General features: G+C 43.3%; 3 protein-coding genes across 5 annotated transcripts; 2 read left to right on the top strand and 1 right to left on the bottom strand.

The window, feature by feature from the left end:
- Positions 1-395: 395 nt before the first annotated feature.
- Positions 396-12,634, bottom strand: LOC135367110 (cullin-3-A-like). The gene is made up of 18 exons (XM_064600223.1): positions 12,410-12,634; positions 11,226-11,423; positions 10,692-10,805; positions 10,238-10,398; positions 9,594-9,708; positions 9,306-9,485; positions 8,300-8,348; positions 7,814-7,962; positions 7,389-7,736; positions 6,678-6,785; positions 6,487-6,611; positions 5,588-5,777; positions 4,209-4,389; positions 3,370-3,438; positions 3,198-3,270; positions 2,396-2,465; positions 2,226-2,332; positions 396-1,895 (listed from the first exon to the last, which is right to left on the bottom strand). Exons 1-18 carry the CDS (start codon positions 12,461-12,463, stop codon positions 1,871-1,873), a joined length of 2,316 nt encoding a protein of 771 aa, XP_064456293.1. The 5' UTR covers positions 12,464-12,634; the 3' UTR covers positions 396-1,870.
- Positions 12,635-13,140: 506 nt separating this feature from the next.
- On the top strand, positions 13,141-15,920 carry LOC135366190 (transcription initiation factor TFIID subunit 9B-like). The gene is made up of 6 exons (XM_064598854.1): positions 13,141-13,369; positions 13,615-13,751; positions 13,809-13,940; positions 14,266-14,332; positions 14,442-14,600; positions 15,218-15,920. The coding sequence occupies exons 1-6, from the start codon at positions 13,252-13,254 to the stop codon at positions 15,487-15,489; spliced, it is 885 nt and encodes a 294-aa protein (XP_064454924.1). The 5' UTR covers positions 13,141-13,251; the 3' UTR covers positions 15,490-15,920.
- Positions 15,921-16,669: 749 nt separating this feature from the next.
- Positions 16,670-25,601, top strand: LOC135367112 (AP-1 complex subunit sigma-2-like). 3 transcript variants are annotated; one of them, XM_064600226.1, is made up of 5 exons: positions 16,670-16,817; positions 17,006-17,184; positions 17,377-17,485; positions 17,863-18,004; positions 24,566-25,601. In XM_064600226.1, the coding sequence occupies exons 1-5, from the start codon at positions 16,815-16,817 to the stop codon at positions 24,604-24,606; spliced, it is 474 nt and encodes a 157-aa protein (XP_064456296.1). In that variant the 5' UTR covers positions 16,670-16,814; the 3' UTR covers positions 24,607-25,601. The 3 variants fall into 3 exon arrangements, with proteins under 3 accessions (XP_064456296.1, XP_064456298.1, XP_064456297.1); XM_064600228.1 differs by lacking the exon at positions 24,566-25,601 and adding an exon at positions 22,232-23,695 and having other exon boundaries at positions 17,863-18,000; XM_064600227.1 differs by lacking the exon at positions 24,566-25,601 and adding an exon at positions 18,262-18,577 and having other exon boundaries at positions 17,863-18,000.
- Positions 25,602-26,054: the final 453 nt, after the last annotated feature.

Raw genomic sequence — 26,054 nt, forward strand, 5'->3', positions numbered from 1 at the left:
AATCATTCTTGAGTATCAGTACTTAACATTTAGGCTCATAGTGTCTACTTTTCTTTTTATTCATACGATATACTGTTGTGCGCTATTTAATTTTCATTCATCCACAAATAAATGTTAATAAATGCACTTATCTATTGTCTTAAGGGAACATTGAAAGGATCCCTCCATAACTATCCCTTGCAAAAATTTCCTGCACAAAAGCAATGATCGTAAGTGAACCTGCAGAGTGCTGGACTGGTCTTATATCCGACAGACATCTTACATATAGAGAGAGACCTATGTATCTTATACAGACAGGTCCATGGTCCTGTGAATACATAATCTGCTCTGGGATGTTTTTTGTCTCGACACCCAACTTGTATGTGAGCAGAGAGACACACGATAAATGCAACGTATCACGGAAGAATCCTTTACTGCAGTTCGAGTTATGTACATGTCACAAAATATGTACAGATCCCAAATTTGAGGAAAAAGAAAACAAATAGGTACACACTGGTACCAGTCCAAACTGAAACCTATTGACTCGAGGGTTGACCTAGAAAACACACATACCCGAAGGAAACTCTACTGAGCATTTTTTTACCTGGCGGTTATACAGCAATTCTAGCGTAGAAAAACCAACCCAATAGGAGTGCTTCTCAATTTTAGTTCCACGTTTAGTCTCCGTGGACTTCAGATTTTCCCCGATTAAACGTGTCCCAGCTGCTTCGTAGAGTATGGCAGTTTGGGTTCCATAACTCCATCAAATGTTCAAGTACTATAATTACACGCAAATAAACAGATTTACTTTACCACAAGTTGCAATTAACCCGCTGGACATCCAACGGAACAGCCGCGGTCTGATTGCAAGTTACGGAAAAAAAAAAAGGCCAGTTTACACGAGTAACACCACAGCACATGTTGTTCGTCAACACACTGCGCACGACAAATGAAGAGCTGAATGCTAACCAGTCACTTTTCAAGGATGATGTAGGCAAAAGAAATACAATAAATATACAAACATAACTTACTGACGAAAAGCAGCAAAATTTTAAAGCATCACGCCTCTGTCTGCCCCATTGATTAAAGTCTCGGGGGAGGAGGAGGGGGGTGAGGGGCACATGTGCAAAGCCACAAAAACGATAAAAACGGACCACCATTCCACGGCAGGTTTAGACCACTGCGGGTTTAGACCACTGCGGGTTTAGACCACTGCAGTACACAGGAGATTGGTTCCACGGGAAAAGAGTTAGCAACGGGAATCGAGCTTCGGTACAGACGTGGGCTACATTGGGAATGCTCGGTGATGGAAACAAGCCTTTCCTCAACTCCCGTGCGGCTTTAGCGGCTCCGTCGTTTCACAAACAAGGGACAGAAAAAAAACGGGGGGGGGGGGGGGGGTCAGAACAATGGGACGTCACGAACTTACCTCTCTTCCGCTACCGAACGCAAGATACGCGCGCACACGCTCGTTTCACACATGTGACGGAAACCATCTGGTGGAGAGAGAGAGAGAGAGCTCTGCTTCACCCCTCGTGTTTTTTTTAATATATCTAGGAATTAAAAGGCATGCGTAACGGAGGAGCGGCTCTCCTTGCATGTTCCCCCCTTTGAAAAGTCCGGGGACTAGGTCGTCCCACTGGTCCGGCTGCAGACAGGGTGGCACGGCCAGTGCCCTTTTTTGTGGGGAATTTGTCACGCAAACCATCACTGCCGTGGTCGACCGGCATTCAGAGTCTGCTGCACTTTGGTTCAAGAGGGGGGGGGATTTTCAAGGTTCCAAGAGGGCACAGTTTTCAGAGCAAAACAAACACAGTCTCGCTGATGGGGGGTAAACGTGTTCTACTCTGCTGCCCTCTGGTGCTGTGCAGGGGAGTCGACTACTGCCAACTCAAGCCACGTAGGTGTAGATTTTCCTACGATGCAAGGGAAAAAATGAATTGTATATTATTTGTTAGGAAGTAGAAGTCTATTATATTTTGACAAGCAGTATGGATTTTTGTTCGTGTGAAATCAAGATTTAGATGTATATTACCACCAATACACAACTCTTAAAAATATATATATATAAAAAAAAAATGGCGATAAACTCCCCTAATACAACGGAAATACGTCAGCATTTCCACACACATTAGCATGTTTCTTGCCCACCCCAGCAAAATATAACCTCGAACCGGTCTTCCGTGAAGTCACGTTTGTAAACTGAGGGTCGTCTATCAGCGTGTACCACGTAGAAGGAACCATACCTGTCTTCAGGGGTCCTCGCGAGGTACTCCCTCTCAATGAGGCCCTCAATTCGCTTCTTAATAACCACCGGACTTGGGTAGAACCTAGACTTTAGCTGCTCAGTCACCTTCACAAGCAAGCAGAAAATTAGATGCTAAACCAGAGATTCAATGAAATTGAGCGCACATACCTCAGCTACCAAGACGTTGTGCTGCATCTTCTTTCGAGCTTTCATTATTCTGACGATGGCCGCCTCTATCGTACAGTGAGAATCAAGGAAGTGTTCACCGCGGGCAACATACGTGACAGACCCTAGTACATATACCGATACCGTGCAATACCGATTGCATTTTAAGACAAGCTGTCCACCCCGCCCCCTTTTTTTTCTTGCTGCTGCATGTACCAAATGTTGTGTTATGAACGCATTGAATTCTCTAATGCAGGGATCACAAATTTCTGAAATACTGCGACACCCTTTAATTTTGCAGCCTAAATATTTTGCAAATGGGGCACACAGCACATATTTGCAACCGTCGAATTTTGCGCGCGCACAATAGATTCGAGTGACAGACGTTGCCAGAAAGTTTTGCATACCCTTAAAATTTGTGAATTTTCAATGAGCAAAATTTTCGAAAATTAAGGGTTCGTGAACAATAAGGGTTTTAGAGTATAGTCAATAATCAAGAAGTTTCTGTTCCATCTTGTACATCAAACAAGTTTTTCAGGTCTTGTGTACCATGAACATTGGTAGAATAGAACCACCTGCCCAGTCACCTCACAACAATCACAGACCTTGTATTATTCAGAAGTGTACTGTTGGATCATATTCAATGTGCATAGTGTCTGCACTGCACAACTAGGAATTGCATTCACCTTCAACAAGTATTTCCAATCTGCACACTCCCCTTTTCAATGCTACAATATCCTGAGGCATAAAACACAAAAAATTGTAGAAAGACAGGCAATGTTATAAAAGACACAAAAAAGGATATTCGTGTTTGCGGTCCTCGTCGACCTTGCTACGTGTTTCATTTCTCTCTGGCTCGGATTCTCCCTTAGCTGCGACTGCATGCAACAGGATGTCGACACGTTAGCAAGACGAACATGCAGGCTTTCGAAGAGGTACGAAACAGCCGCGAACCAGTAGGTTTTCAGCACACTCACCAGCCTGAATTTTCACTCGGTACAATTTTGAAGTGAAAGAGTCATTCACCGTAAATGTGTGGTTTGGCTCTGCAAGAAAGACGCAAGGACTACTGACGTCAAGCGCAAAAACATTCGTGGGTGCCCCGCGTTTTCGGGTTTTACGTTTTTTTTTGAAAAGCTGGGGAGAAGAATGGGTCTTATTTCAGGAGCCGTAAAGCGGGGTAAAATCGTGCAGAAAATAAAAAATGGGCGCTTCTCGCATTTTAGACTGAGATAAGATACGGAACAGCTGTGCTAAATGTACATAGGGCCTGACTTTTTCGGGTTTTATTTTTGGCCAAATTCTGGGGGTAAATATCGGGTGATATTTTTCCTTTGAAAATTCGGGTGTATTAAGGGTTAAATCCCTTTACGGCATATTCTGTCGTTAGGAATTCGGGTGTATTGGGGTGATTTTTTTTTTGTTTAATAAAAATTTGTCTTAACATGGAACTAATGTTTAGCGATGTTATCAAACTTTATTTTAATGCACGCTTAAGAGCGTGCTACGCGACCCGGATGTTTTCGGGTAGATTCTGGTTAAACCCGAATTTTACAGATTTCGTTCTGGGGGTAAATATTGGGCGGATACAGGTTTAACCCTAAAAAGTCAGGTCCTAAATGTACAGTGTTCAGCAATCTCCTGTGCTGAATTGGCACTTTGCCAATCGTTTCATTTTCGGGTTTTACCATAAGTGGTGATGATGCAAATTGGGGGATAAAAACAGGCTTTACCCAAAAACACGGGGCCCTAACCATGCACCATTCTTCCTGTCCTTCACCAACTGTCCTAGCACAGGAAGTACACGCTTTCTCACCAATGTCCTTGGTCTTGGGGCTTTTGACGAGTATGCGCTGGGTAGGCTTGCCCATCGCCAATGACTGGAGTGCCCTCACCAGGTCCTTCAACGGTATGTCTGTCTCTGAGGCTATCTCTTCATACAACAGTCGATCGCGGTTGTTGAACAGCATTAGCACACACATTTGGTATGTTGACACCTGCACATACACCACACGCAAGTATATGAGGAAACTGAACTGTGACACCAGTCCATAGTATTCCGTGGTAAGGAATACGGCTGGTTTATGATAAGGTTTTTCTCTACGTCAGAGTTTCTCATTCTCTGATTAGCCTTTCCAAGGCACCTGGATTATTACTAATTAGGTCAGTTGCTGCATAGCTTGTTCAAGGACTCAGTATGCAAAATATGCAAAGTAAGCATATGCAGTATTCACCAGTATTGAAAATATACAAAGTAAGCATATGCAGTATTCACCAGTATTGAAAATATGCAAAGCACTCATATGCAGTATTCAACAGTATTCAAAATATGCAAAGCAATCATATGCAGTATTCAACAGTATTCAAAATATGCAAAGCTAATTCCTAAGTGTTGCAATGCACAGCATGGTCTCGCTCAAGTCATCAACATCCTACAGCTTCACTCTTTTAATGTGTACCGTTCCGATGAAATGGTCCCTCAAACAGGAACAAACAATAGGATGAGAAGCACATTGCTTCAGCACTGGGAACATGCAGATGCAGTTTTGAACAAAATTTCTTGCACACTGAGATTCTGTGATGGAATCACACATACACAGACACAAAGTTTTGTGTCACACCATTTTGTGTCACACACACACCATTTTTAGGGCCTGACTTTTTAGGGTTAAACCCGTATCCGCCCGATATTTACCCCCCCGAACGAAATCTGTAAAATTCGGGTATAACCCGAATCTACGCGAAAACATCTGGGTCGCGTGGCACACTCATAAGCGTGCATTAAAATAAAGTTCGATAACATTGCTAAACATTAGTTCCATGTTAAGACAAATTTTTATTGAAAAAAAAAAAAAAGAAATCACCCGAATAAACCCCAAATTCCTGACAACAGAAATTGCCGTAACGGGATTTAACCCGAATACACCCGAATTTTCGAACGAAAAATATCGCCCGATATTTACCCCCCAACATAATTTGGCCAAAAATAAAACCCGAAAAAGTCAGGCCCTAACCATTTTGTGACAATTAACGTAGCTTAAAAAAGTGGACGCGTCCCACTTTAAACAAATCAGAGGCGAGAACAATGTCACTCAAGATGATGATTCCCCAGGAGCATGTTTACGCAGTGAAATTCTGTTTCAAAGAGCGCACGTTTCTCCTGATATGCGCCGCGGAGCGGAAACAACGACTCACCTGTATGATGTGCTTTCGAGGAGCCGGGGACGTCTTTGGGACGGGATTGGGAGGCTGTAAGAGGGCTGTGCTCGAAGACGCATCGCTGGTCTCTTCTTTCTTTGGGCCGTAGAAGACTGCGTTCAGGTCAGCCCAGCCGAGTTGCGGCTGCAGCGTCAGCTGTCGGCCGCTGTGCTTCGCTAGGTAGAATCTGTGTGGAGATACAGTTAACGTGGAGTAAGAACTAGTGGCCCTCTGGAGCCAAGACTCAAGAAAAAAGGAAATAATAATTGCTATAAGGGGCTAAAAAAGCTATTTCTTTTACTTTGCATTGTAAATCAACCTTGTTCAAGGACTCAGTATGCAAAATATGCAAAGTAAGCGTATGCAGTATTCACCAGTATCGAAAATATGCAAAGTAAGCAAATGCAGTATTCACCAGTATTGAAAATATGCAGAGCAATCATATGCAGTGCTCAACAGTATTCAAAATAGTGCTCAACAGTATTGAAAATATGCAAAGTAAGCAAATGCAGTATTCACCAGTATTGAAAATATGCAAAGTAAGCATATGTATTATTCACCAGTATTCAAAATATGCAAAGCAATCATGTGCAGTATTCAACAGTACTCAAAATATGCAAAGCAGTCATATGCAGTAATATTCACCAGTATTCAAAATATGCAAAGTCAGCATATGCAGTATTCAAAGCATACAAAATATGCAAAGCAAGCATATGAAGTATTCCAAATATGCTGACAATGATCATTATGTGCTTTCAAGAATTTTCGAAAGAACTTGATAGTTTAAGATGCTCGGTGGGTAGGTGACATCACTGCGAGCTCTGGCATCCGAACCCCTAACATAAGCACACGCACCCTCACTGTTGCTCTTCAGAAAGATGAGCATTGCTGCATACCTTCTAAATGCTTCAAACGCATTCCGAGGCGCAGTAGGAATGTTGCTTTTGGGAGTGGATGCTTGCGTCGGCCAGAACCCCGTCGTCAGCACCCTTACATTCAGATCAACGCCATACAAGTTGGTCTGAAAAAAAAAAGACAAACACATCAGGAGAAACTACACAAAGGAGAAATACGAGAGTACGCATACATTCGACATGAGTACGTGCGTCTTGAACTCATCCATCATCGTGTTGGACACAGACATATCCTTGAACATGCCCTCCAGCTTTGACGTGAACTGGCAGCCACACTCGGTCTGCAACAGAGAGCAAGTACATTTTTAAGAATGTAAAATGAATAAAAAAATATGGATTATTCAGGATTATTCAGCACCTCTAAACATCTGCACCTCTAAATTGTTTTCATTGCTCGGGATTGAAAGAGTTCACGCAGGAACTGTTACATTACAAGTTTAAAAGTAACCTCGTTTTGCTTTTGATCGTTGCTTTGTTTTATGGAAATAATTCGGACTCGAAAATTAAATTCATGCATTCCTTGCGGTCGATGAACAACACATTAAATAAATTACGTTTAAAAACCATACGGGTATATTCTCTCCCGAAACTGAAGCAATATTTAATTTGTTTTTCATTAAGCAAAGGTATCATGTTCTGCTTCAAAACACTTTTCGGTAGAAGTGTTTTTTTTCCTGGCGTTTTAAACTCTTTTTAAAGAAAGGATTTCGAAAGATTCGTGGATTCGTAGAACCTTCCTTGGTTTCGGAATCGGATTCGAAAAATTTTGGATTTGGATTCGGATTCGAAAAATTTTGGATTCGTCCCATCCCTACTTCTCTCGAAATCTGACACCATCGTTACACCATCGACACTCCCCCCCGGACGATGGACGATACACCCACCTTGAGCTTCGAGATCATGTTCTTCTCGGAGTCGTCCGAAACACTCTTGTTCAGAAGCAGACGCTTTGCCAAATGCTGCTTATAGTAGCGTTCAAACAGATCTTTTTCCTGCAGGTAGCGAAAGAGCACCATCGTCTTGTCCAAGACCTGCTCAATCTCTTGCTCGGTCATCCCCTTCACTCCCTTCTTGAGCTTGTCGTCGATGAACAGGGACAGGTACTCGGGAGACTTCCGGTTCAGGTTCAGAAAGTACTCAAAGTCGCTCGCAATCATCTGCTTGAACTGCCGCTCCCCGCTGAAGGAGTGGTAGAGGAAGTGGTCGAAGCGATCCTTCAGGTCTAACAAGTTCTGCAAAACGGCACGAGGAACGTTTGAAGAGCGCCCCCCGTACACCTCCCGGGAGTTTGGTCGAGTTGTTCACGAACCTGAACAAAGCTCAGGGCATCTCCCTTGCCGCCGTCCTCCTCAGTGACGAGCGCTTTCCCCTGCTCCCGTAAGTACTGGCTAACGCATTCCACCATGGTCTTGAGGCCCTCGGGTACGCGGTTGAATAGCCGGAACATACGTGCTAGGTCTGCGTGATAAAAGGACATTGCGATCGGTCACTTCAAACCCCCCCAAAACATGATGATGATGATGATGATGTCTTCATGGTGTAAAAGCTACAAAACACAGTCATCCCGGTGTTTCAACTCAGCAACTTTTTGATCATGCTCAAGTACCACATGGTCAAGTCAATAACCGCAGACAAAACAGATATCGAAATAACTGTCAGGCAATAAACTTTGGCAAATTATTTCCTGCATGCTACAAAACGGGCTGTTTTTCTGCCGTTTAAATCTAGTGTGGAGGTAGTTGTGCAATGCTTGAATCCCATCGAGGACCAAACCTGGAAAGAAGCAAATACTCACCTTCCGTCTTTTGGTTCTTCAACATGTGAACAACACCAGAATTCTCCATCTGAAAGGAGATAACCGACCTGAAGCAATTTCACACCCACAAAAAAAAAATACAAATGAAGCGTGTAGAGAATTTGATCTACAGTGTGGTGCTTTTGAAACCATTTTGCTTTGCATGTCCTGTCAAGGTTCCTAGATGATCAGTCCACCATTCCGGGGAAAATGTGGGGTGATATGTGAGGGGTGAAATGTGGGTTGATATGTGAGGGGTGAAATGTGGGGTGGGGGGTAGGGGGGGGAAGCCGCCCCCGGGCACCCTCGTGAGAGAGGGCGCTGAACAACAGGCCCTGGCAAGTTGGTTGGGCAGGATAAAGTGCAAAGGAAGAAAATTTGGATTTACGATCTCGGCAGTGCAAATAAGCCTTTTCATTTCTTTGTTTACAGGGTTTGGCATGCAGTACACCATAAAAGAATTAATCACCAATATTTGTATTTTTGTTTTTCAATCCAATCAGCATACCAATCCAGTTCACTGTAGCATAGTGCATAGGTGAGCCTTTCTGCGGCCCTAGCCCACCACTGCAATGAAGTTCATCCCTACTGTTTTATGTTGATAAGCCATAGATGCTGCCCAGGTAATGTGGGCCAGTGGATCCTATTACCCCTCGTGCTTGAACAAAGTGCAAGTAGGTCAGCTGTCTGCGCAGCTCTTCAGTTCCCCTCTCGCCCCTATTGCCCGTACCCTCATTGGTCCCTTAGTTCCCCTCTCCCCGTTACTGCCCGTGAAGCAAACCTCACTGGTCCCTCTCCCAAGTAAGGGGGCAACACTTCAAGGTCCAGGCAGTCTCGTGATAATGCTATGATTTGTGCAACACAGCGTTGTCCCACTGACATATTCCTCTCTGTTTGCTTGAAAACAGTTGGAAAGATCACAGATGTGTCATAGGTTGCTCCAATCAAAGCAGGGGGCGCCACAAAGCTGCGTTAGACAAACCAAAAACGTCTTCCGCGCACGCACCTCAACGATGGTCTTCATGTGGTTGGTAATGAGCTCCTTCTCAACCACCTTCACAATGAGATCCTCCGTAGATTCATCGAGGTAGTGCTTTGCCCGCTCCGCCTCTTCGTTTATGCGCTGTTCGACTTTCTTGATGTACACGCAAGCACTGTTCTCACTTAGGAACTTCTGGCTTTCCATCTACAAGAAAAGACGGAGCGTACTGTAAACTGTCCGCAACTGTGCCTTTCTAGTCGACTTAGGAGCAACAGTTTAGGGTATGTACACCGACAGGGCAGGAAGCCTAACCTTATAGAACTCCGCCGACTGGGCGAGGAAGGGACGTTCAAAATCCTCTTCATACACCGCCCTAGAATCGATACCGAGGTGCACCAGCATCTGGCATGCATTCTTGATCGCTAGCCTGAGGGAGAATGCCGTATGACGTTAAATCGAAGCTTTTGGTGTCACAACGAAAAAACTTGGTACATGAAAAAAAAAAAAAAAAATCATGGTACGTGCAAGTAAAGGTAAGGAATGTCTTTATTATTAGAGCCTGAAGTTTTTTAGGGAAATATTTTTTTCTAAATTTGGGGGGTAAAAATCGGGGAAATAAATACGTGCACTAAATTCGTGTGAATTCGGGTGAAAAAACTTCCAGTATGCTAAATTCGAGGAGAAATCGAGCTCAGTTACTCAAACTAAGTGTAGTGGTTTGGTACAAACGGTGATGTAATTGCGTTTGCTGCCAAATAAGTAAGTTTGTGCATTCCTACAGAGATCCCAGCGAGGGCAATTTGCCGGAAATAAAAATCGGGGGTTTCACCCTAAAGCGGCAACCTTCAATTCGGGGTGCAAAGTCGGGGAAGAATTGGGTAAAACCCTAAAACTTCAGGCTCTATTTATGATGGACATGATGACAAAGCGGAGCGGAGAAGAGACAGAGCACCCACCTATCAACGATTTCCCCTCGACGTTCGCTCATCACCATGCCCAGCAGCGTGTCTCGTAGATGATCCCTGATACAGCCGTATCGTACGACTTGATCGCGGAATATGATCATGCCCAAGTTGTAGACGTTATCTAGATTGTTCTGCTGCACGTACACACGGTCCTGGAAAATAGAGAGGCGCTGATGATGGCGACCCCCCGACGCGATGAAAATTTGACCCTCGCGCAAGCTTTTACACTATCAGCATTGTGCGCTCATTTCTTTACCAGGCGAAAAATGTTTGCAAATTACAAGTGGTCTGTGAACAACTTCAACTTGAAACCATGCTGCAAAGTGGTTTCCAATTCGCAATTCAATTTCGCAAGCGTAAATTGTTCCGCGAACCACTCGTAATGCAAACATTTTTTACCTGCGTTGCAACGCAGCAATAAAACAACATGCATAAGTAGATTTACCATGTACATAAGGATATCCCTTATCATAACCATGCTGGTCTGATGGTCGTTCCACGCTTCATTTAGAGTTTGAAGAAAATTATTGTGCAGGGAGGCCAAGACATCTGTCCGAACCTAAAACACAATGTGTGTACGCGAGATATCAGCACCTTTCAAAGCTCGTTCACTAGTACTGGTGTTACAGCTATGTTCAATTGCGTGTGCAACAATGCATTAAGCTGCATAACGCCGTTCGAGATAAAACAGAGAGCTGTGTTATTCATCGTCGTTCCTAGCGTAATAAAACATTACATAACATATACTATTGGTTTGTATTTCTTGCAGACTACCACACTGGCCGTTAAGCACAATGTAGCTTAACGAAAAGCTGCACGAATGTGCATCGAAACAGCATCGTATCAACTCAGCGTTATCGGGCCGCAAATCGAAACGAAGAGGATGGAAATGCAACACAGCATAGATGCTTGCACAAGCGGCCAGACTAAAAGCATGTAATTCAGGCCCGCACAGATTGCAGAGATTGCATGTACTCACCTTGCAGACGAGATGCTCTGTCACTACCTCCCTTAGCCCTGTGTAGAGCCTCTCCCCGTGCTTGTGCAGTACCATGGTGTAAGCATTGCGATACAATTCCTCAAAGCTCAGTCCACTGTTGTTTTTCTTTTGTATTTCCTGGATGGCTTTTCGAAGCATGAGCCAGATGTTCTGTACGTACTTCTCGTCCATAGACATCTGCAAACATAAAAGACTGTGTGAAAACTGTACAAGACAATGCAAACATATCGAATAACTGTAGTTTTTGACAGTTATACAAACAGTGTCAATGCAGAAGAAAATAAGATGAGATAATCGCATGACATATGCTGATGACATTGTTAGCTGTGGTGAACTTGGTAGTATTGTTACTTTAAACCCTTACAGACCACACCCAGAAGGAACGAAAGTAGCCGTTTGACAAAAGACACAAAGCAGTCAACTGTTGCACCAATGGCAAACAGGAACAATGTAACTAGACCGCAAGCTCACAGTGGAATTGAACACGATAAACCCTACATTATCAGAGGACGTGTTTCCGACCATGACATGACGTTTGCACCTGGAGCATTTCACTTCATGCTCCCTCGCGTAAATAAAATGAAATTCGACGAATTTGCACAACTGAGGTCAACACTCAAAACACGGTTCCAACCCCATGTCTTCGGTGGTCGTATTAGGTTATGAAGAAGGCAATTTGATACTTCAATTTAATTTCCGTCTCTTATCGAGCGTTCACGGCTCTAAACGTGTGTAAGTTCTTAAGACCGTCCATCGCGATACTGCTAAATCAACCAGCTCCAGCAAAATTGCACTGTCTTTGAACGCGTATTGCCTTCCGAACCACCGTAACATGAAGCTTAGAATTTTTTGCAGCTGCTGACAGCGAGCTGTGGTCAATGTATTTTGTTATTTTGTGAAAACAGTGCACCGTAAGGTCACTACAACACTGCTGGCATAATCCACGATTGTAGTCTATTCCAGCGTATCATTGTTCCACCGGACAACATCTCGGTCACATCAATCTAGCAGGCGGTGTGGTCACTCATAAAGGGTATCAATGCCACACTCCACCCGACAAACATTTCTCACATTCTGTGATCTGCAAGAAATCATCCATAATTTGCCTGCATTACGAGAGTTAGGCCTACACCGATGGTATCAATCGAAGTTGGACCACTCACGGGAAATGCACGGATCCGCATTTTCGTGTCCTTTTTGCCAGGCTTCAAACTCATTATTTCCTTCGACCACGGTGGGCTCAATTGAGCGCACACATCCACGGAGAAAGCTTCAGCCAATCGTTCGAATATTATTCAGTCGCTGACATCCGTAAACAACACTTCTGACAGGCCTAGCACTCGCGCATTGTACCCTACGCTTGCTACTGCCGAAGCCTGTCGTGACCGACTTTGAACTCTTCAGCAAATTATTCAGAATGTCATTTAATAACAGAGTAAGGCAAATGCCAATCGAAATATGGGATTTGAAATTTAACAATGTTGCAATTTCTTTACCAATTAAAAATTTACAATTCAGCAATTTATCTGAAGATACAGCGGTGCTGTCGCAGAAGTAAAGCTGACCAATGAAAGCGAAACAAAAGAACTTAACGCAGCCAAGGATTGCAATAAAAGCAGCAGTGTGTGTTTGTGATACTACGTAGCTGCATCTCGTGGACCATTTATTTGTCAAGTAAAATGCCACAATATTTGGTGCACATTAGGGCAGCAGTATATGACCTCAGTTGGCTTCAACACTACAAGCTGGGAAGAAAAAAAATTCTCAGAAAAGAAACCAACATGCCTCTACGCTTTCTTTACGAAACACGATAAACTAATCGAGGTTACTCTTGGACTCTCTGTAACTTGATAACTTCTCTTGCCATCTTGTTGCCACATTTTGCCCAGGCATGTCGTCGCTGTCGTTTTCCGCGGTTTTAGCAATGGCGGCTGTTGTTACCGTTCAGAACTCTGATGGATGGTTATAGCGAAAATTTATAGAGTAAAATCATACAGTAACTAAAATGGCTGCTCCAAAGAGCACTCCTAAAGATGCTCAAGTGATGTCTGCTATTCTGAAGGATATGGGCATCACTGAATACGAGCCAAGGGTCATCAACCAAATGCTGGAGTTCACATACAGTGAGTCCATGCATGTATTCGTTAAAAAAAGAAAGAGTTCGCATCCCTGTATTAGATCTTGAATGTAGCTTACAACGATAATGCGTGCTCTTTATAAATGTGTACTTTAACGTCATCTACAAACAAACAGAGTATCGTTATTGAACCTCTCGAAGTGGAGCCTGTCAAGTATTGTTCCACAGTGGTGATACGTCAAGAATTACGTTACTTTTGCATTTTGACACGTTTCTTGCGTGTACGTCCAGGATACGTTACAACAATCCTCGACGATGCTCGGCTATTCTCGTCACACGCGAAGAAGAGGACCGTCGATGCAGACGACGTACGCTTGGCTGTGCAGATGCAGGCTGACAAGAGCTTCACGTCGCCCCCACCGAGAGATGTAAGCATACACCCTAACACCCTACACACCCTAACGAAAACATTCGTTGCATTGCAGCTCTTGATGGAGATAGCACGGCAGAAAAACAGCACGCCCCTGCCCCTCATCAAGGCGAATGCGGGACCGAGATTACCTCCCGACCGATACAGCCTGACGGCTTGCAATTATCGTTTCAAGTCTGCTAAAAAGGTGTGCATACAATATCTTTTGATATCTTATTCGATGCAGACCAGTTTTAATCATCAATTGAAATTAGTTTCCCTATAAGCAGCTATCACCCTCACTTCTTGTCAAATATGAACAAGACACACGGAATTAAAAAGACTGACAGATGTGAGCAAATCTGCCACAGATTATCATTTAATCACTGGAGGATAGGCGTAAACACTGTCCCCTTTAAGCAGAACAGTGTGACACTGATGTCAGTGTTGTGTATTGGAGCATGTGTGTCAGGATGTTTCACATCTAGAGGCCACCAGAACGCATTGAGTGGAAGTCAATTCTTTTTACGCAGCCCAGAATTCAAGTAGGACTGCCTCCGCAGCTTGGCCTTTCAACATTACAGGGGGCTGGCAATACCGGTAGGGTACTTTGCTATTATGTTAGCTGAATGGTATGCAGTAAGGGTACACACACAATAGCACTTGTTTTTTCTCCCTAAGGCGCCTACATATGTGCGACTTCTTGCAGGTATCCCCAAGGTATCCCCTGCATTGAGCCTTGCCAGCAAGACTGGTGCCACATTGGCGGTTGTTAGTAAGCCGGTCTCAGCTCCCACTGTCACAATTGTTTCTCGACCTGCCATGTCGAGCAAGGCACATCCGACACCAATTATCAAGCTTTCGCAAAGTAAGCAAGCCAGTATAGATTTTGTCAAGGTAGAGAGGTTGATTACGCATAGAGCCTGAAGTTGCACCCCGAATTGAAAGTTGCCTCTTTAGGGTGAAATCCGATTTTTACCCGGCAAATTGCCCTCACTGAGACATTTGTAAGAATGCACACTAACTTGTTAGGCAGCAAACGCAGTTACATCACCAATTGTATCAAACCACCTCAGTTAATTCGAGTAACTGAGCCTGATTTCTTTCCGAATTCAGCGTACTAGAAGTTTTTCCACCCAAATTTGCGTGAATTTAGAGCACATGTTTATTTACCCGATTTTTACTCTCTGAATTTAGAAAAAAAATATTTCCAGAGAGCTTCAGGCCCTAATTATGCAATATCCATGTGGTTTACTCTGTATCGATGCCACATTAACAGGGACAAGAACATTATTTATTAGCACTGTGTGAGTATTCACATCTTACGAATACTGAAGGAGAGTTATTGAATGTTCACTCCGCATTCCGAATCAGATGCGGAATTCAGTCTTCTTGCTTCAGTTACGTAACTGTTCATTTTATGTTCGCTTACGAGAGTGCACCAGTTCAAACATGCCCTTCCTTTCCTGCTGCATTACACAACAGGACCACAGGTAGCAGTGAACATGTTGCCTTCAGCAAGCACCATGCTGACCAATGTCAGTAGCCCCTCGACAGTGCCTACGCCTCTACAAAGCATTACAGCAGCATCAACGCCAACCCCTGATACGGACTCCTCAGCCGCATCTGCAACAGCCATGACCATGCCCACTGGTTCCCCTCAAGTGATGCAGCCAATCATCAACATCAAGACTGAAGCCGTTGATGCTGATATAAGAAAACGCAAGAGGGAAGATGACGATTACGATGCAAGCTAATAAGATATGAAAGCTGTATTTTGTGCTAGCTGCACTTTCATCACCGTTTATTTGCTTCTGGAAGATAACGGGACAAAAACGCGTTTTTATCCGATGGTATGACATGTGGGAATGCAGTGGGTATTTGCTATTCTGAGTTTTGGTTAACATTTGTTTCATTAAATGAAGAACCATGCCTCGTAACGGTTAAATTATGTGATGTTGCTATTGGGAAAAATTGACTCACTGCTGCGTGTCTAACTATGCGTTTCTTGACTGTTTTTCATTAGCTAGCTTCTCTGCGTTATTTATCTAAGTGCATGCTGCTCGAACAACATTCTGATGTCATGAGAACTGTAATTATCAAGAAAGATGCTTCACTAAGACTGTATTTCTGCAGGTGGAGGTGCAATACTTCATCCTCCAAAAATATAAAGTGTTTCACACTGTGACTGACCTGGTGGATCATTTGGTATGACCGCTTACACTTTGCGTGGGTTGTCAGTCGATGACACTGGCAACTTGGTGGTAGGGTACAAACAGAGCTGCATGGGTACAAGCTGCCCTCTGCAAGGGACACGAAAGGGATCGTGGTACTTCAATATCTGTCATTCATTGTGTCATGCATGCAGTCTACTGCATGCCAGAGCATTGAGGTAAGGAAAATCGCTATTCTACGTGCTGTTGTTGGTGAGTTGGTACCAGTGGTTTATTCAGAACTGCAAGTACCGGTGTGGGCCAGAAAAAGAGGGGTGATCCTATGTCACTGCATTGCGTTCAGGCCAGCTGCAAATCCGGGGGGGGCGATGCGCCCTCCCTCCAAACGTTAGTTTATACATTGGATTTCCCTCTCTCCCCTTCCCCACTACGCGCTTCGACAAAGGAACCGCCCCCCGGTTGAGGCCATTGCGTTGGCCCTGTCTGGAGGTATAAAAAGCATAAAAAGTTATACCTCCATGGTGAAGGGCACCGTGAGACAGAGTAGAACAATGACGGGCAACAAATTCCCAAGAATTGTTGAGAATTTGTTGTCCGTCCTTATTTGACCGTGTCTCTCGGTGCCCTTCTTGCATGCAACATCAGCACCATCTCCCTTTTGTTATACTTGTTTGACGGAATGGGGGCATCATCGCAACACTGGCAACACTGTGAAGTAGTCACTATCCAAGCCCCTAGGCACCTAGCCCCTAGCCGGCGTTTTAGCCAATCGTTGTGCCACTCCGGCTCGCTGTGGTAACTCGCTCAGTCGGGTGCGCAAAAAGGAATGTGTCGAATATAATCTGCAACACTAGTGCCTTCATTTGCTGTTAATTTGCAGAGCGAATACAGGTAGAACAGCTTCCAAAATGGTAAGTCTCCGAATGACTTCTATACGCGAAGGTACACTTATAGGCGATTATGTTCCGGGCTTATCCTTGATAGCCCTAGTTGTAAACGTATACCTCTAGAAGTCGTATCTTGCATAAACAGTTTCAGATTTGGGCTGTAATGCTCTATCGTACGCTATATCTTGTGAAATATGTTGCTATCAATCCAGATGCACTTCATGCTGCTGTTCAGTCGGCAGGGCAAGCTGCGACTGCAGAAATGGTACGTAGCACACCCGGACAAGCTGAAGAAGAAGATTACCCGGGAACTGGTTACCACAATCCTAGCTCGGAAGCCCAAGATGTGTTCCTTCCTCGAATGGAAAGACCTCAAAGTCGTATACAAACGGTAAGAAACTACTACTAGGCCAACTACTCGGGGTCGGTAGGAACCGCTATATGGTTTCAATTAGTTACGTGTACCTAACGTTAAGTAAATTACAGCGAGCAGTGAGGTTGAGTATCGCCCGTAGCGATGAAGCACCTCAGTTATCATCATCAACAAAGTTGTCTAAACCTAATGCTTGAACTTGCTTTTCAGATATGCTAGTCTGTATTTCTGTTGCGCCGTGGAACAAGCGGATAATGAACTGCTGACTCTTGAAGTAATTCATCGCTATGTGGAGCTTCTGGACAAGTACTTCGGAAGTGTTAGTATCTTTTTTTCCCCCTTGCTAGTAACCCAATGCAGTGCATTACAAGAGGGAGCGGAGACTGTTTATGGTGTCGTGAGAAATTATAATGTATACTAATAAAATATTTTTAATATATTTGGTAAGAAGAAATTTTCAGCACAGAAATTAGATATGTTGTTACTCACTGAATGGAGCATAATGGCTTTTCAAATAGTAGCAGTGATGAAGAAGGCAAACAGGCACTTTTTGGTTCCTTTCCATAAGTAGTTCAGATATTGATGTTGCAATGGGTTCCTGACCTTTCTATCTAACTCAGATATTGATGTCACAATGGGTGGTCCAAGACGTCTAGTTCCTTTCGAGTCGAGACGTCCTTTGTTCTCCATTTCCAGGTGTGCGAGCTGGACATCATCTTCAACTTTGAAAAAGCTTACTTCATCCTGGACGAACTTTTGCTGGGTGGAGAGATGCAGGAGACAAGCAAGAAGAACGTCCTAAAAGCAATTGCAGCGCAAGATTTACTTCAGGAGGCAAGTGACACGTTTTATTCAAACCTTATCTTTCAGAACGTCACATCCACTTTGCGGACACCCAACTCCCATGTCATCGCCCGGTCGTTCAAAACGGGAGTGATAAAAGACAAGTCACGTGTACAGATGTCAAAAGTACATTTGGTCACCCACATACCAAACATTCCAGTGTGTAAAATTTACGTAGCACTTGACATACGTATACATCGACTCCGCAACTATGGGTGCTGGTACTAATATCCCTTCTTTCCTGTCCTGAAGGATGAAGCAGTTGAGAACGCCCTCAAAGAGTTTGGACTGATTTGAACTGTGTTGTGAACATACTTCGACTAGCTTGTCGGTCGTATTGACAATGTTGAGATCGCATTTGTACGGAAGTGTGTAGCACTCACTGTCTAACCCGTGGTTTAGAAGTCATTCGGAGTAGCGGAACATGTCTTGTGCCAGTCCTAAAGGTTTAGGCTCACGTTTTTTTTCGTGCATGTGCTTGGGTGCTCGGTTTTCAGTGACAGATTTTTTGCGACTGGCTGTCGTTGGAAGTTTCAGCGAGTGGTTGCAGTAAAGATTTGTCATGTTATGTGCATCTTCACTTAGTGCTGGAAGTGCGGATAATCACCTAGGGTACCATGTTCGGTACTATAGAGTGTATAGAGTAGTTATTCACTTGTACGTTCATTTATGCCCACGTTTTTTAAGGTTCTGTACGTGCCTAACTATACTATTGTGTGCATGAAGTACTCACATGCAGGGTGAGCACTGCAATCATTACACATTTCTGTTGTGTGGCGAAAGGGTACCTCTACATACCTTGGACTTCACTGTGCAGAGGCCTCTTCCCACAAAATTTTCAGCATGCTTTTGTCATGCAGAAACAGTGTGCAAACAAAAGCAAACTGGTACTCCCTGCATTTCAGTGCAGAAATTTTAACCCAAGGATCGTCAACGTAGCAACTTGGGCAAGTTGAGTATCCATCAGTATCCATGAGTATCCATGAGTATCCATAAGTATCCATAAGTACCCATGAGTACACTGAGAGAAACGAATGATGGGGGATGAGAAACAGTTGGCACCTGTTGTGTGTATCCTGGCTGTATATGCCCAGAATGTGTAATGGTTGCAATGTTCGCTCTCCACGTGCAAAGTACTAACTAGCATCAGTAGCAGAAGAACAATCATTAAATCGTTTAAAAGTGCCCAAAAGAGGAACAAATCTGACACTATTGCTCCCACGTCCACTACTCTGTGATTTCACGATACTTCACATTCTCTCAGCCATTTTGAGCTTCAGTCGTTCTCGTCTGCCAGATTTATTCTCTCGTGTGACGTCTGGCACACTATTTAAGGAACAATTCAGTTTAACCTAGCAACAATACCTACTTTGTTGCTTTGAGAGAATCTCAGGTCCTCCTCCCGTGAGTAGTAGGTGGTAAGTCACCGGCACGAGAATACTTCGACCAAATATTTCGAGGCTGAAGTACGTTCCTGTCTGATATACGCTAGACTGTGTCATAGGTAGAGCCAGAAGTTTTCGGGAAATATTTTTTCCTACATTTCGGGGGGGTAAAAATTGGGTAAATAAACGTGTGCACTAAATTCATGCAAATTCGGGTGAAAAAACTCCCAGTACGCTAAATTTTGGGAGAAATCGGGCTCAGTTATTCAAACTAACTGTAGCGGTTTGGTACAAACATTGATGTAACAGCATTTTTCTGCCAAACAAGTAAGTTCGTGCATTCCTACAGACATCCCAGTGAGGGCAATTTGCCGGGTAAAAATCGGGTTTCACCCTAAAGAGGCAGCCTTCAATTCGGGGTGCAGATTTGGGGAAGAATCGGGTAAAACCCTAAAACTTCAGGCTCTAGTCATAGGTATTCATTCCAGACGTCGCTTTAACGTTCACGAACTTGGAAGAAACAAGCGAAACTCTGGAACGTGGCCCTTTCCTTGATTGAGCACATGGCTGGCAATACAGTGTGTTTGACATTCTAATGAAGGCAATAGGTATGTCTCTCCCACAACCTGCTAGATCATAACTACCATGTCATAATCGGCAACCCTTATGAAGAGCCCGTCCGCACGATCTGCTAGGGGCGCTACACATCAGCCCGCGCGATCTACATGATGATTATACAACGGAAATTTGAATTTAGGAAGCGCAGAAGCAGACATACGACTACCGTAGCAGACGACAGCAACAGCTCCTATGAAAATTCGTAGAATGATGATGATAATCAACTTTCGAAAGAAGGCATCTTCCGTGTGACATCCACCGCTTGTAGAAAAATACTAAGGTAAGCTGAAGTACGAAGTATTGCAGAAACTGAGGAAGCAATAACTGGGCCGGTGAGTAGCCCCACCGCTAGCCTCCAAATGCGGTGCCGGGAAGAGTTGCCTATGACATGGTCACTATAATCTGGTAGGTCTTGGTCTCTCTCCACACCACTGCATCATGCACTCATTATTTGTTCTTAACAAATTAGTGTGTTTCTTAGGCTGGTGTATAAAAGTATAAATTGAGTTATCCCCATAGTGCATGCAGAAGGTGAACCAGTGTACCTGTTTCTTCCATTACGTTTTGTCAACCACTTTGAGCAAGAGAAACAAATTTTCAGTTCACATTTCGTGCATTGCTGGGGATTTTGCAAACGTGTATAAATATATCCAACGTTCTTTTATGTACCTGTAGCACATATTTCTCAATGTGACTTAGCTAATCGTTTATTTACTTTCATTTGTGTAGTCCAGAAAGCCAAGTCAGGTCTGTTGAAAACTTATGCCTGTTCCTACAAGTAGCTAAACCTATTGAGAGTATACAACCGCTTAGTAGTTACAGGCTCTTCATGGTCATGCATTAGTGGACAAAAAACAGCACTTCTGAAGATTCCCATAGTTTTATCGTTGATTGAGACAATGTCTCTCTTGTACCTGTATCTCAGCGTGGTTGTTCTGTTGACGTATGGTCATGTTTTTGTCGTACAAAGTATGAAATGTAATCTGGGCCTGTACGTAAAATGTACTCTAGTACACCATTAATACTTTCTAAATATTCACCATGTAACCTGGAAGCAATAATTAGCAGGTGACACTTCAGAATCAGCACACCGATGTCTTTCATAAATAACATCGATATCTCGTTATACCTGCATTGCCGAATGTCGTGCTAGACAGATGAAATGGTATTTGTTTCATCCACGAGGCTTTTGATTATGTGAACTCTCAGATTTTTTGGTGTTTTTTGGGGAGTCTCCTTTTTTGTGGAGCAGGGTATTACAGGGTGATACTTGTATTGAGTCTGAAGTTTGAGTAGCTGAAAAAAATCTGCATGTACTCTCAGATTTGAGCTTTAAACACTTCCAGTGCAATAGGCAAAAACCACAAAACCAAAATTAGCAGGGTAGTGGCACGTATAGTGACCAAGGTACTTAGGTCTAGTCACCTACTAGGTAGTAGACTACCTAGTAGACTACTTAGGTAGTCTGTTTTAAAAGTAATGCAGTTCATTTGTGAACTGTGTGGACCTGAACATGCCTAAAATCATGAGTTCCATTATTGTTCATCTTTTGCCAGAACGAAAGGTTGTTAATGGCACACTGTGCCCACCACTCCTGGTTTCTTCTCTCTTCTCATTCGCCCGAGGCTGCAAATGCTCAAAGGGCTCCGAGCAAGGGTTGGCCGCTGCGATAGTAATGCTAGTGTTGTGTTAATTTAACGTTAATGTTAACCAATTCTTGAGCTTAAATGACTCTTGATACTTCCAATTCTGAAGAAATGTGGTGCTCAGAAACACAAATACCTAAGTGAGAAATACTCCTTGCTGTGGTCCATAGTGAATGATTCCAGCTGGTATAAAAGTTAAGATAAAGATAAGTAAGATAAGGTAAAAGATTTGCCACACAACACACTCCGCTTATATGATTCCTAACTCTCTCTCCATTATCAGATGTACTCAGTGTCTGCTTTCACTGGCAGTTTCATGCTTTTCCATCAAGTGGTAACCCAGTTTAGACGAAACATTCGTGATGTACGGTCTCGACTCTCTTGCTCAAAAACGAGGGACCAGAATCATGCTCGTCTGTTCTCCATACAAAGTTTAATGACTTTGTCGCTCCTGCCTGTCCTGTGACCATGTTTTACTGATGATGATGTTTGGCTTGTATGCAACCTGCTTGCTCCTTCATTTTAACGTTTGTCTTGATTTTCTTTACATTTCTTTCTCTTTTTTTCCTTAAGGATGAGATGATTGACGGTGGCATGCAGGACTAACAATGCTCGTCCCGAAAGCGGATCCGTTTTTACAAGCCATTTATGTTTGTGGTTGTCTGTCCTGGGCACTCCTCACCCATCCCAACCCGTCCGCTGTGTTGAAACGGTGTGAATTCGGCATTATTTCTGTACTCTCACTTTGTTAGTTCAGAGCCTTGATTGTTACCCGAGACAATCACGCATGATCAGGATGTACTCTTCAGTAGGATGTGTGCATGTTTTGGCTGTTTGGAAGTGTCAAGTGAAAGCCTGTTAGAACATTTTTATCGTGAGATTCTTCAAAAGAGGCCAAACACTGGACCACGGTTGAGGGCGGTACATTGCCAATGCTATTTGCCATCTGTATACAAAGTAAGAATCTCGTTTACTGATTCCTGATAATCGTCTAGCTCCAATTTCTTGGTTTTCATCAGTTCTCGATAGAAGTACTCATTTTAAAAAATCTGGCCACCACGTGGATAGAAAAAAAGTGAGAACCATCAGACTTTCCACATATAATACTGTTTGTCACTACTACCTTTGTCTGTCATGTTTTGTGTACCTTTGTGTGTCACCTGTTTGATTTTTGTTCCATATTCATAAAGTTTTCTATCTTCTGCAAGCTGCATGTTTACTGCTGTTGAATCTGTTCCTGCCATGCTATTAGGTATGAGCAGCGTCACAGTAACATTTTTCTCTTACGTTCACGCACATTTTTGTACAAGGTCGCAGGCAGTCTGCGGTGTTGCTTATAATGCTTAACATTGGCAATCAGGAAACATTTTTTGTGGGTAGACAATCACGTAGTTGTGGGCATTCCCGTCAAATAACGGTCCACGTTGCGTTTAATCCAGTAATCAGTCCGAAAGAAACTCATTGAACGACCAGCTCATTCATTGTAGTGCAGGTAATTACACATCATGTGCCCCTCTTGGCACAAAAAAACATTGTTCATGATGCAGCTAGACAAGCAAACGTTATACGATTGCCACTCTCACAGCAAGACACATCTCTTGTTAGGTCTGTTCTGATACTCGGGGCTAGTCACGACATGTACGTGACCTGACAAGCCTGCGAAGGATTGTTTTGTTGTGACGATGCCATTCTATAGTTACTGACAATAACTCAGTGTTGAAATACATGTTTACACATTTCCAGTATCGTAACATAGAATGAACAAGCTTTCCTTTCTTATACACATTTCAGTATTGAAATTTGGAAGGTCCAGAGTTTATACTGTGAACTGTTGAAGCTGTGTGGTCGTAATGCCAGTTTCTGGATGTGCTATTCTATGCTCCTAGTAGATTGCAGTGTGGTCGTAGGTGTTTGATATTTCTTAGCTTCATAGCTACTAGTAGTGCTCTCGTTAGTCTACATGCATGTTATGTTGTCATGTATCCAACATGAAATCTCAATACTGTGATAAATAAATGTCTATGGAATTGAGAATAAGGCTTGCATGCAGTGAGTTTATCTACCGACCTGCGATAAAAATACGAAGGAGGCTTTAGTGAACTTTGTCTACGGCCCTCATTCACCCTATCAGGGAAATCTCGGGTTTTGTGCACACACAATTTTTTTTCACCTCCGCGTCACTGAAGATAGGGTCGACCGCAGCTCATGTTGAAATAATATTACGGAATTGCACCTGACTCTTCACGAACAGGGCAATGAAACTATTACGCAACTAATTAAGCGGAAGAATTACACATGCAGCAGGTGCGATCACAAGATCCGAGGTTCCCCAGTTAAGGTGAGCAACACTGTACAACAAGTGTGATTCCAACCTTTCGGATTTATCCACGGAGTCTGATAGCATCTCTTCGGTAGTTTTTCATAAAAGTCTGACTTATCCAAAGACCACTTCACTTTGGCTGTTGTCAATGCTGAAGATTTCAGCATACATGAGCGGTGTAGAGCGTAGAACAACGTGGCACAGAGCATTGAGGACAACTCCGCTTGACTTTCTTTCTTGCCAAATTTCATTAATAAAGAGTGTTAACAATACACTTTAGCATGCAGTAATGTTACACATTAACACTAACATTTCATTAACTACAAATACCCCCATGACGATCAAGAAAACCGAGAGACAACGGTAATGTTTGTGTCAAATTTTCTTGTTTTCATGTCTGTAGGTTTTCTTGTTTGTCATACACCGGCTAGTCTGTGGCCTCCCCGTTTGTGGGAGTGCGCCCACGTTTCAGATTTAGCAAGTGGAAACCGAAAGGTCGGAACGCTGTTAACTGTGTAGTGAACATTCCTGTCCCTGCGAGGTGTACCCTGTCACTGACATGTTTTCCTTAATGCTTTTCTAGGAAGAGACTCCGCAAGGGTTTTTTGAGGATCACGGGCTGGGTTAGGGATCTCTACGGCCCTGGCAGGTCCAGAATGTAGAGCTGGCCTAACCGGAAATATGTAGCAAACATCCTTAAACAGACCATTGTGCATTCCACTCCAAGCAGCATGTGTTCTCTTTATTTTTCTTGCTCTCCATGAGTATTGTAGGCAGCTTCTATTATGAGTGTGGATTTGACAAGAACTATGTATTTGAGTATAGAAGGGCCACAATTTTCAAGAGAGAGAGAGAGAGAGAGTCTGCAGCATATGATTTATTGTGATTTTGTGAACGCTCGTTTCAGCACTGAGAAGAAAGATGTTGTGTCAGTGAGCAGAAAAAGGAGAGTTGGACATTGAAGTATTAGCTCAGTGATGTTACCTAACTGCAAATTTGTGAATAATGGCTCAAGTTACAGTGGGGAGTTCAAACCAGTACTGTTCAATAAGTTATTTTGCTCAGCTTTGAAGGTACCAAATATGTAGTGAAATAGTATGGGTGATGTTTTCTCAGTATAGTTATTTTGTTAATTTCTAACACAGCAGCTGTGAATTGTATGCTTCTTGCCATATGTCTCTAGTTATGTGTGGATTTACCACCATGTTTGGAGTTCTTGTTGCTCGTGGAAATCTATTCTGTTGCTCAGCTTTTTTTCAGTGTGATTATCACATGTACGTATCCCTTCAGAATAACATTATTTGATTGTAAATGTGCTCACAACTGCTCATGCAAAGTCATTTCAATAGCAGAGCAGTAAGGCTGTTCAACTTGTTAGTTATTTAAATTGTGTTTACCAGCGTATGTTAAACGAATCAGTTTTGCCAAGATTATAGAGGATGGTGCTCACATGTGATGCAATAGCCCTCATTGCAACAGACGTGTACTTAATTGGAGAAAACGTTCAGGGTTCAATGGTGCCCATGAGATGATGATGTGTGAATGAATCGCTAGACAGCTTGGCATACGTTACAAGGAATTTTGTTGTCAAGTATCAATAAACGTTCCTGTCGCTGCAGTGTCCTCAGTTTTCTTGGTCTCATTTACTGAAGTATCACCGAAATAAAGGGAACACATTGCTTGGGAGTGAACCTCATTATTTTTCTCTAGTAAGTTCGGATATAGGTGGTGTCAGAGGCACCAGACTTAAAAATAACAAAAAATAAATAAACAAACAAAGAAACAGCTCTTTTGGAATAGTGCTTAGGGTGATCGCCTCCCTTCCACTGAGACACTGGGAGGTGACACGGATTCGAATCCTGGCTGTGCTGTCTGTGGTTTTCCCTGGGTTTTCCGGCATACTGTCCAGGCGGATGTCTGTACAGTTCCCCTGAAGTCGGCCCAGGACGCATACTATCCCCCTCCCCCACCTGTCCTCTCTCCACCAGTCCACGTCTTTACGCCTCTCATAGCCATAGTTGCGTCGCGGCGCCAAAAAACGCAACTTTAGAAATAATGTAATAAAAATAATAATGT

This window comes from Ornithodoros turicata, chromosome 8, assembly GCF_037126465.1.
Source record: "Ornithodoros turicata isolate Travis chromosome 8, ASM3712646v1, whole genome shotgun sequence".
NCBI classification, from domain to species: domain Eukaryota; kingdom Metazoa; phylum Arthropoda; class Arachnida; order Ixodida; family Argasidae; genus Ornithodoros; species Ornithodoros turicata.

What these genes read in the sequence shown, in the direction of transcription:
- LOC135367110 (XM_064600223.1), bottom strand. Translation starts at nt 12,463, where the DNA reads ATGAGTTTGAAGCCTGGCAAAAAGGACACGAAAATGCGGATCCGTGCA. An exon ending in TGCGGATCCGTGCATTTCCC is followed by an intron (nt 11,424 to 12,409) that starts GTGAGTGGTCCA and finishes TTATGTTTGCAG; the next exon opens with ATGTCTATGGACGAGAAGTA. An exon ending in ACATGAAGACCATCGTTGAG is followed by an intron (nt 8,349 to 9,305) that starts GTGCGTGCGCGG and finishes ATCTCCTTTCAG; the next exon opens with ATGGAGAATTCTGGTGTTGT.
- LOC135366190 (XM_064598854.1), top strand. Translation starts at nt 13,252, where the DNA reads ATGGCTGCTCCAAAGAGCACTCCTAAAGATGCTCAAGTGATGTCTGCT. An exon ending in CGTCGCCCCCACCGAGAGAT is followed by an intron (nt 13,752 to 13,808) that starts GTAAGCATACAC and finishes GTTGCATTGCAG; the next exon opens with CTCTTGATGGAGATAGCACG. An exon ending in GTTTCAAGTCTGCTAAAAAG is followed by an intron (nt 13,941 to 14,265) that starts GTGTGCATACAA and finishes CTTTTTACGCAG; the next exon opens with CCCAGAATTCAAGTAGGACT.
- LOC135367112 (XM_064600226.1), top strand. An exon ending in TGGACAAGTACTTCGGAAGT is followed by an intron (nt 17,486 to 17,862) that starts GTTAGTATCTTT and finishes CTCCATTTCCAG; the next exon opens with GTGTGCGAGCTGGACATCAT. An exon ending in AGATTTACTTCAGGAGGCAA is followed by an intron (nt 18,005 to 24,565) that starts GTGACACGTTTT and finishes TTTTCTAGGAAG; the next exon opens with AGACTCCGCAAGGGTTTTTT.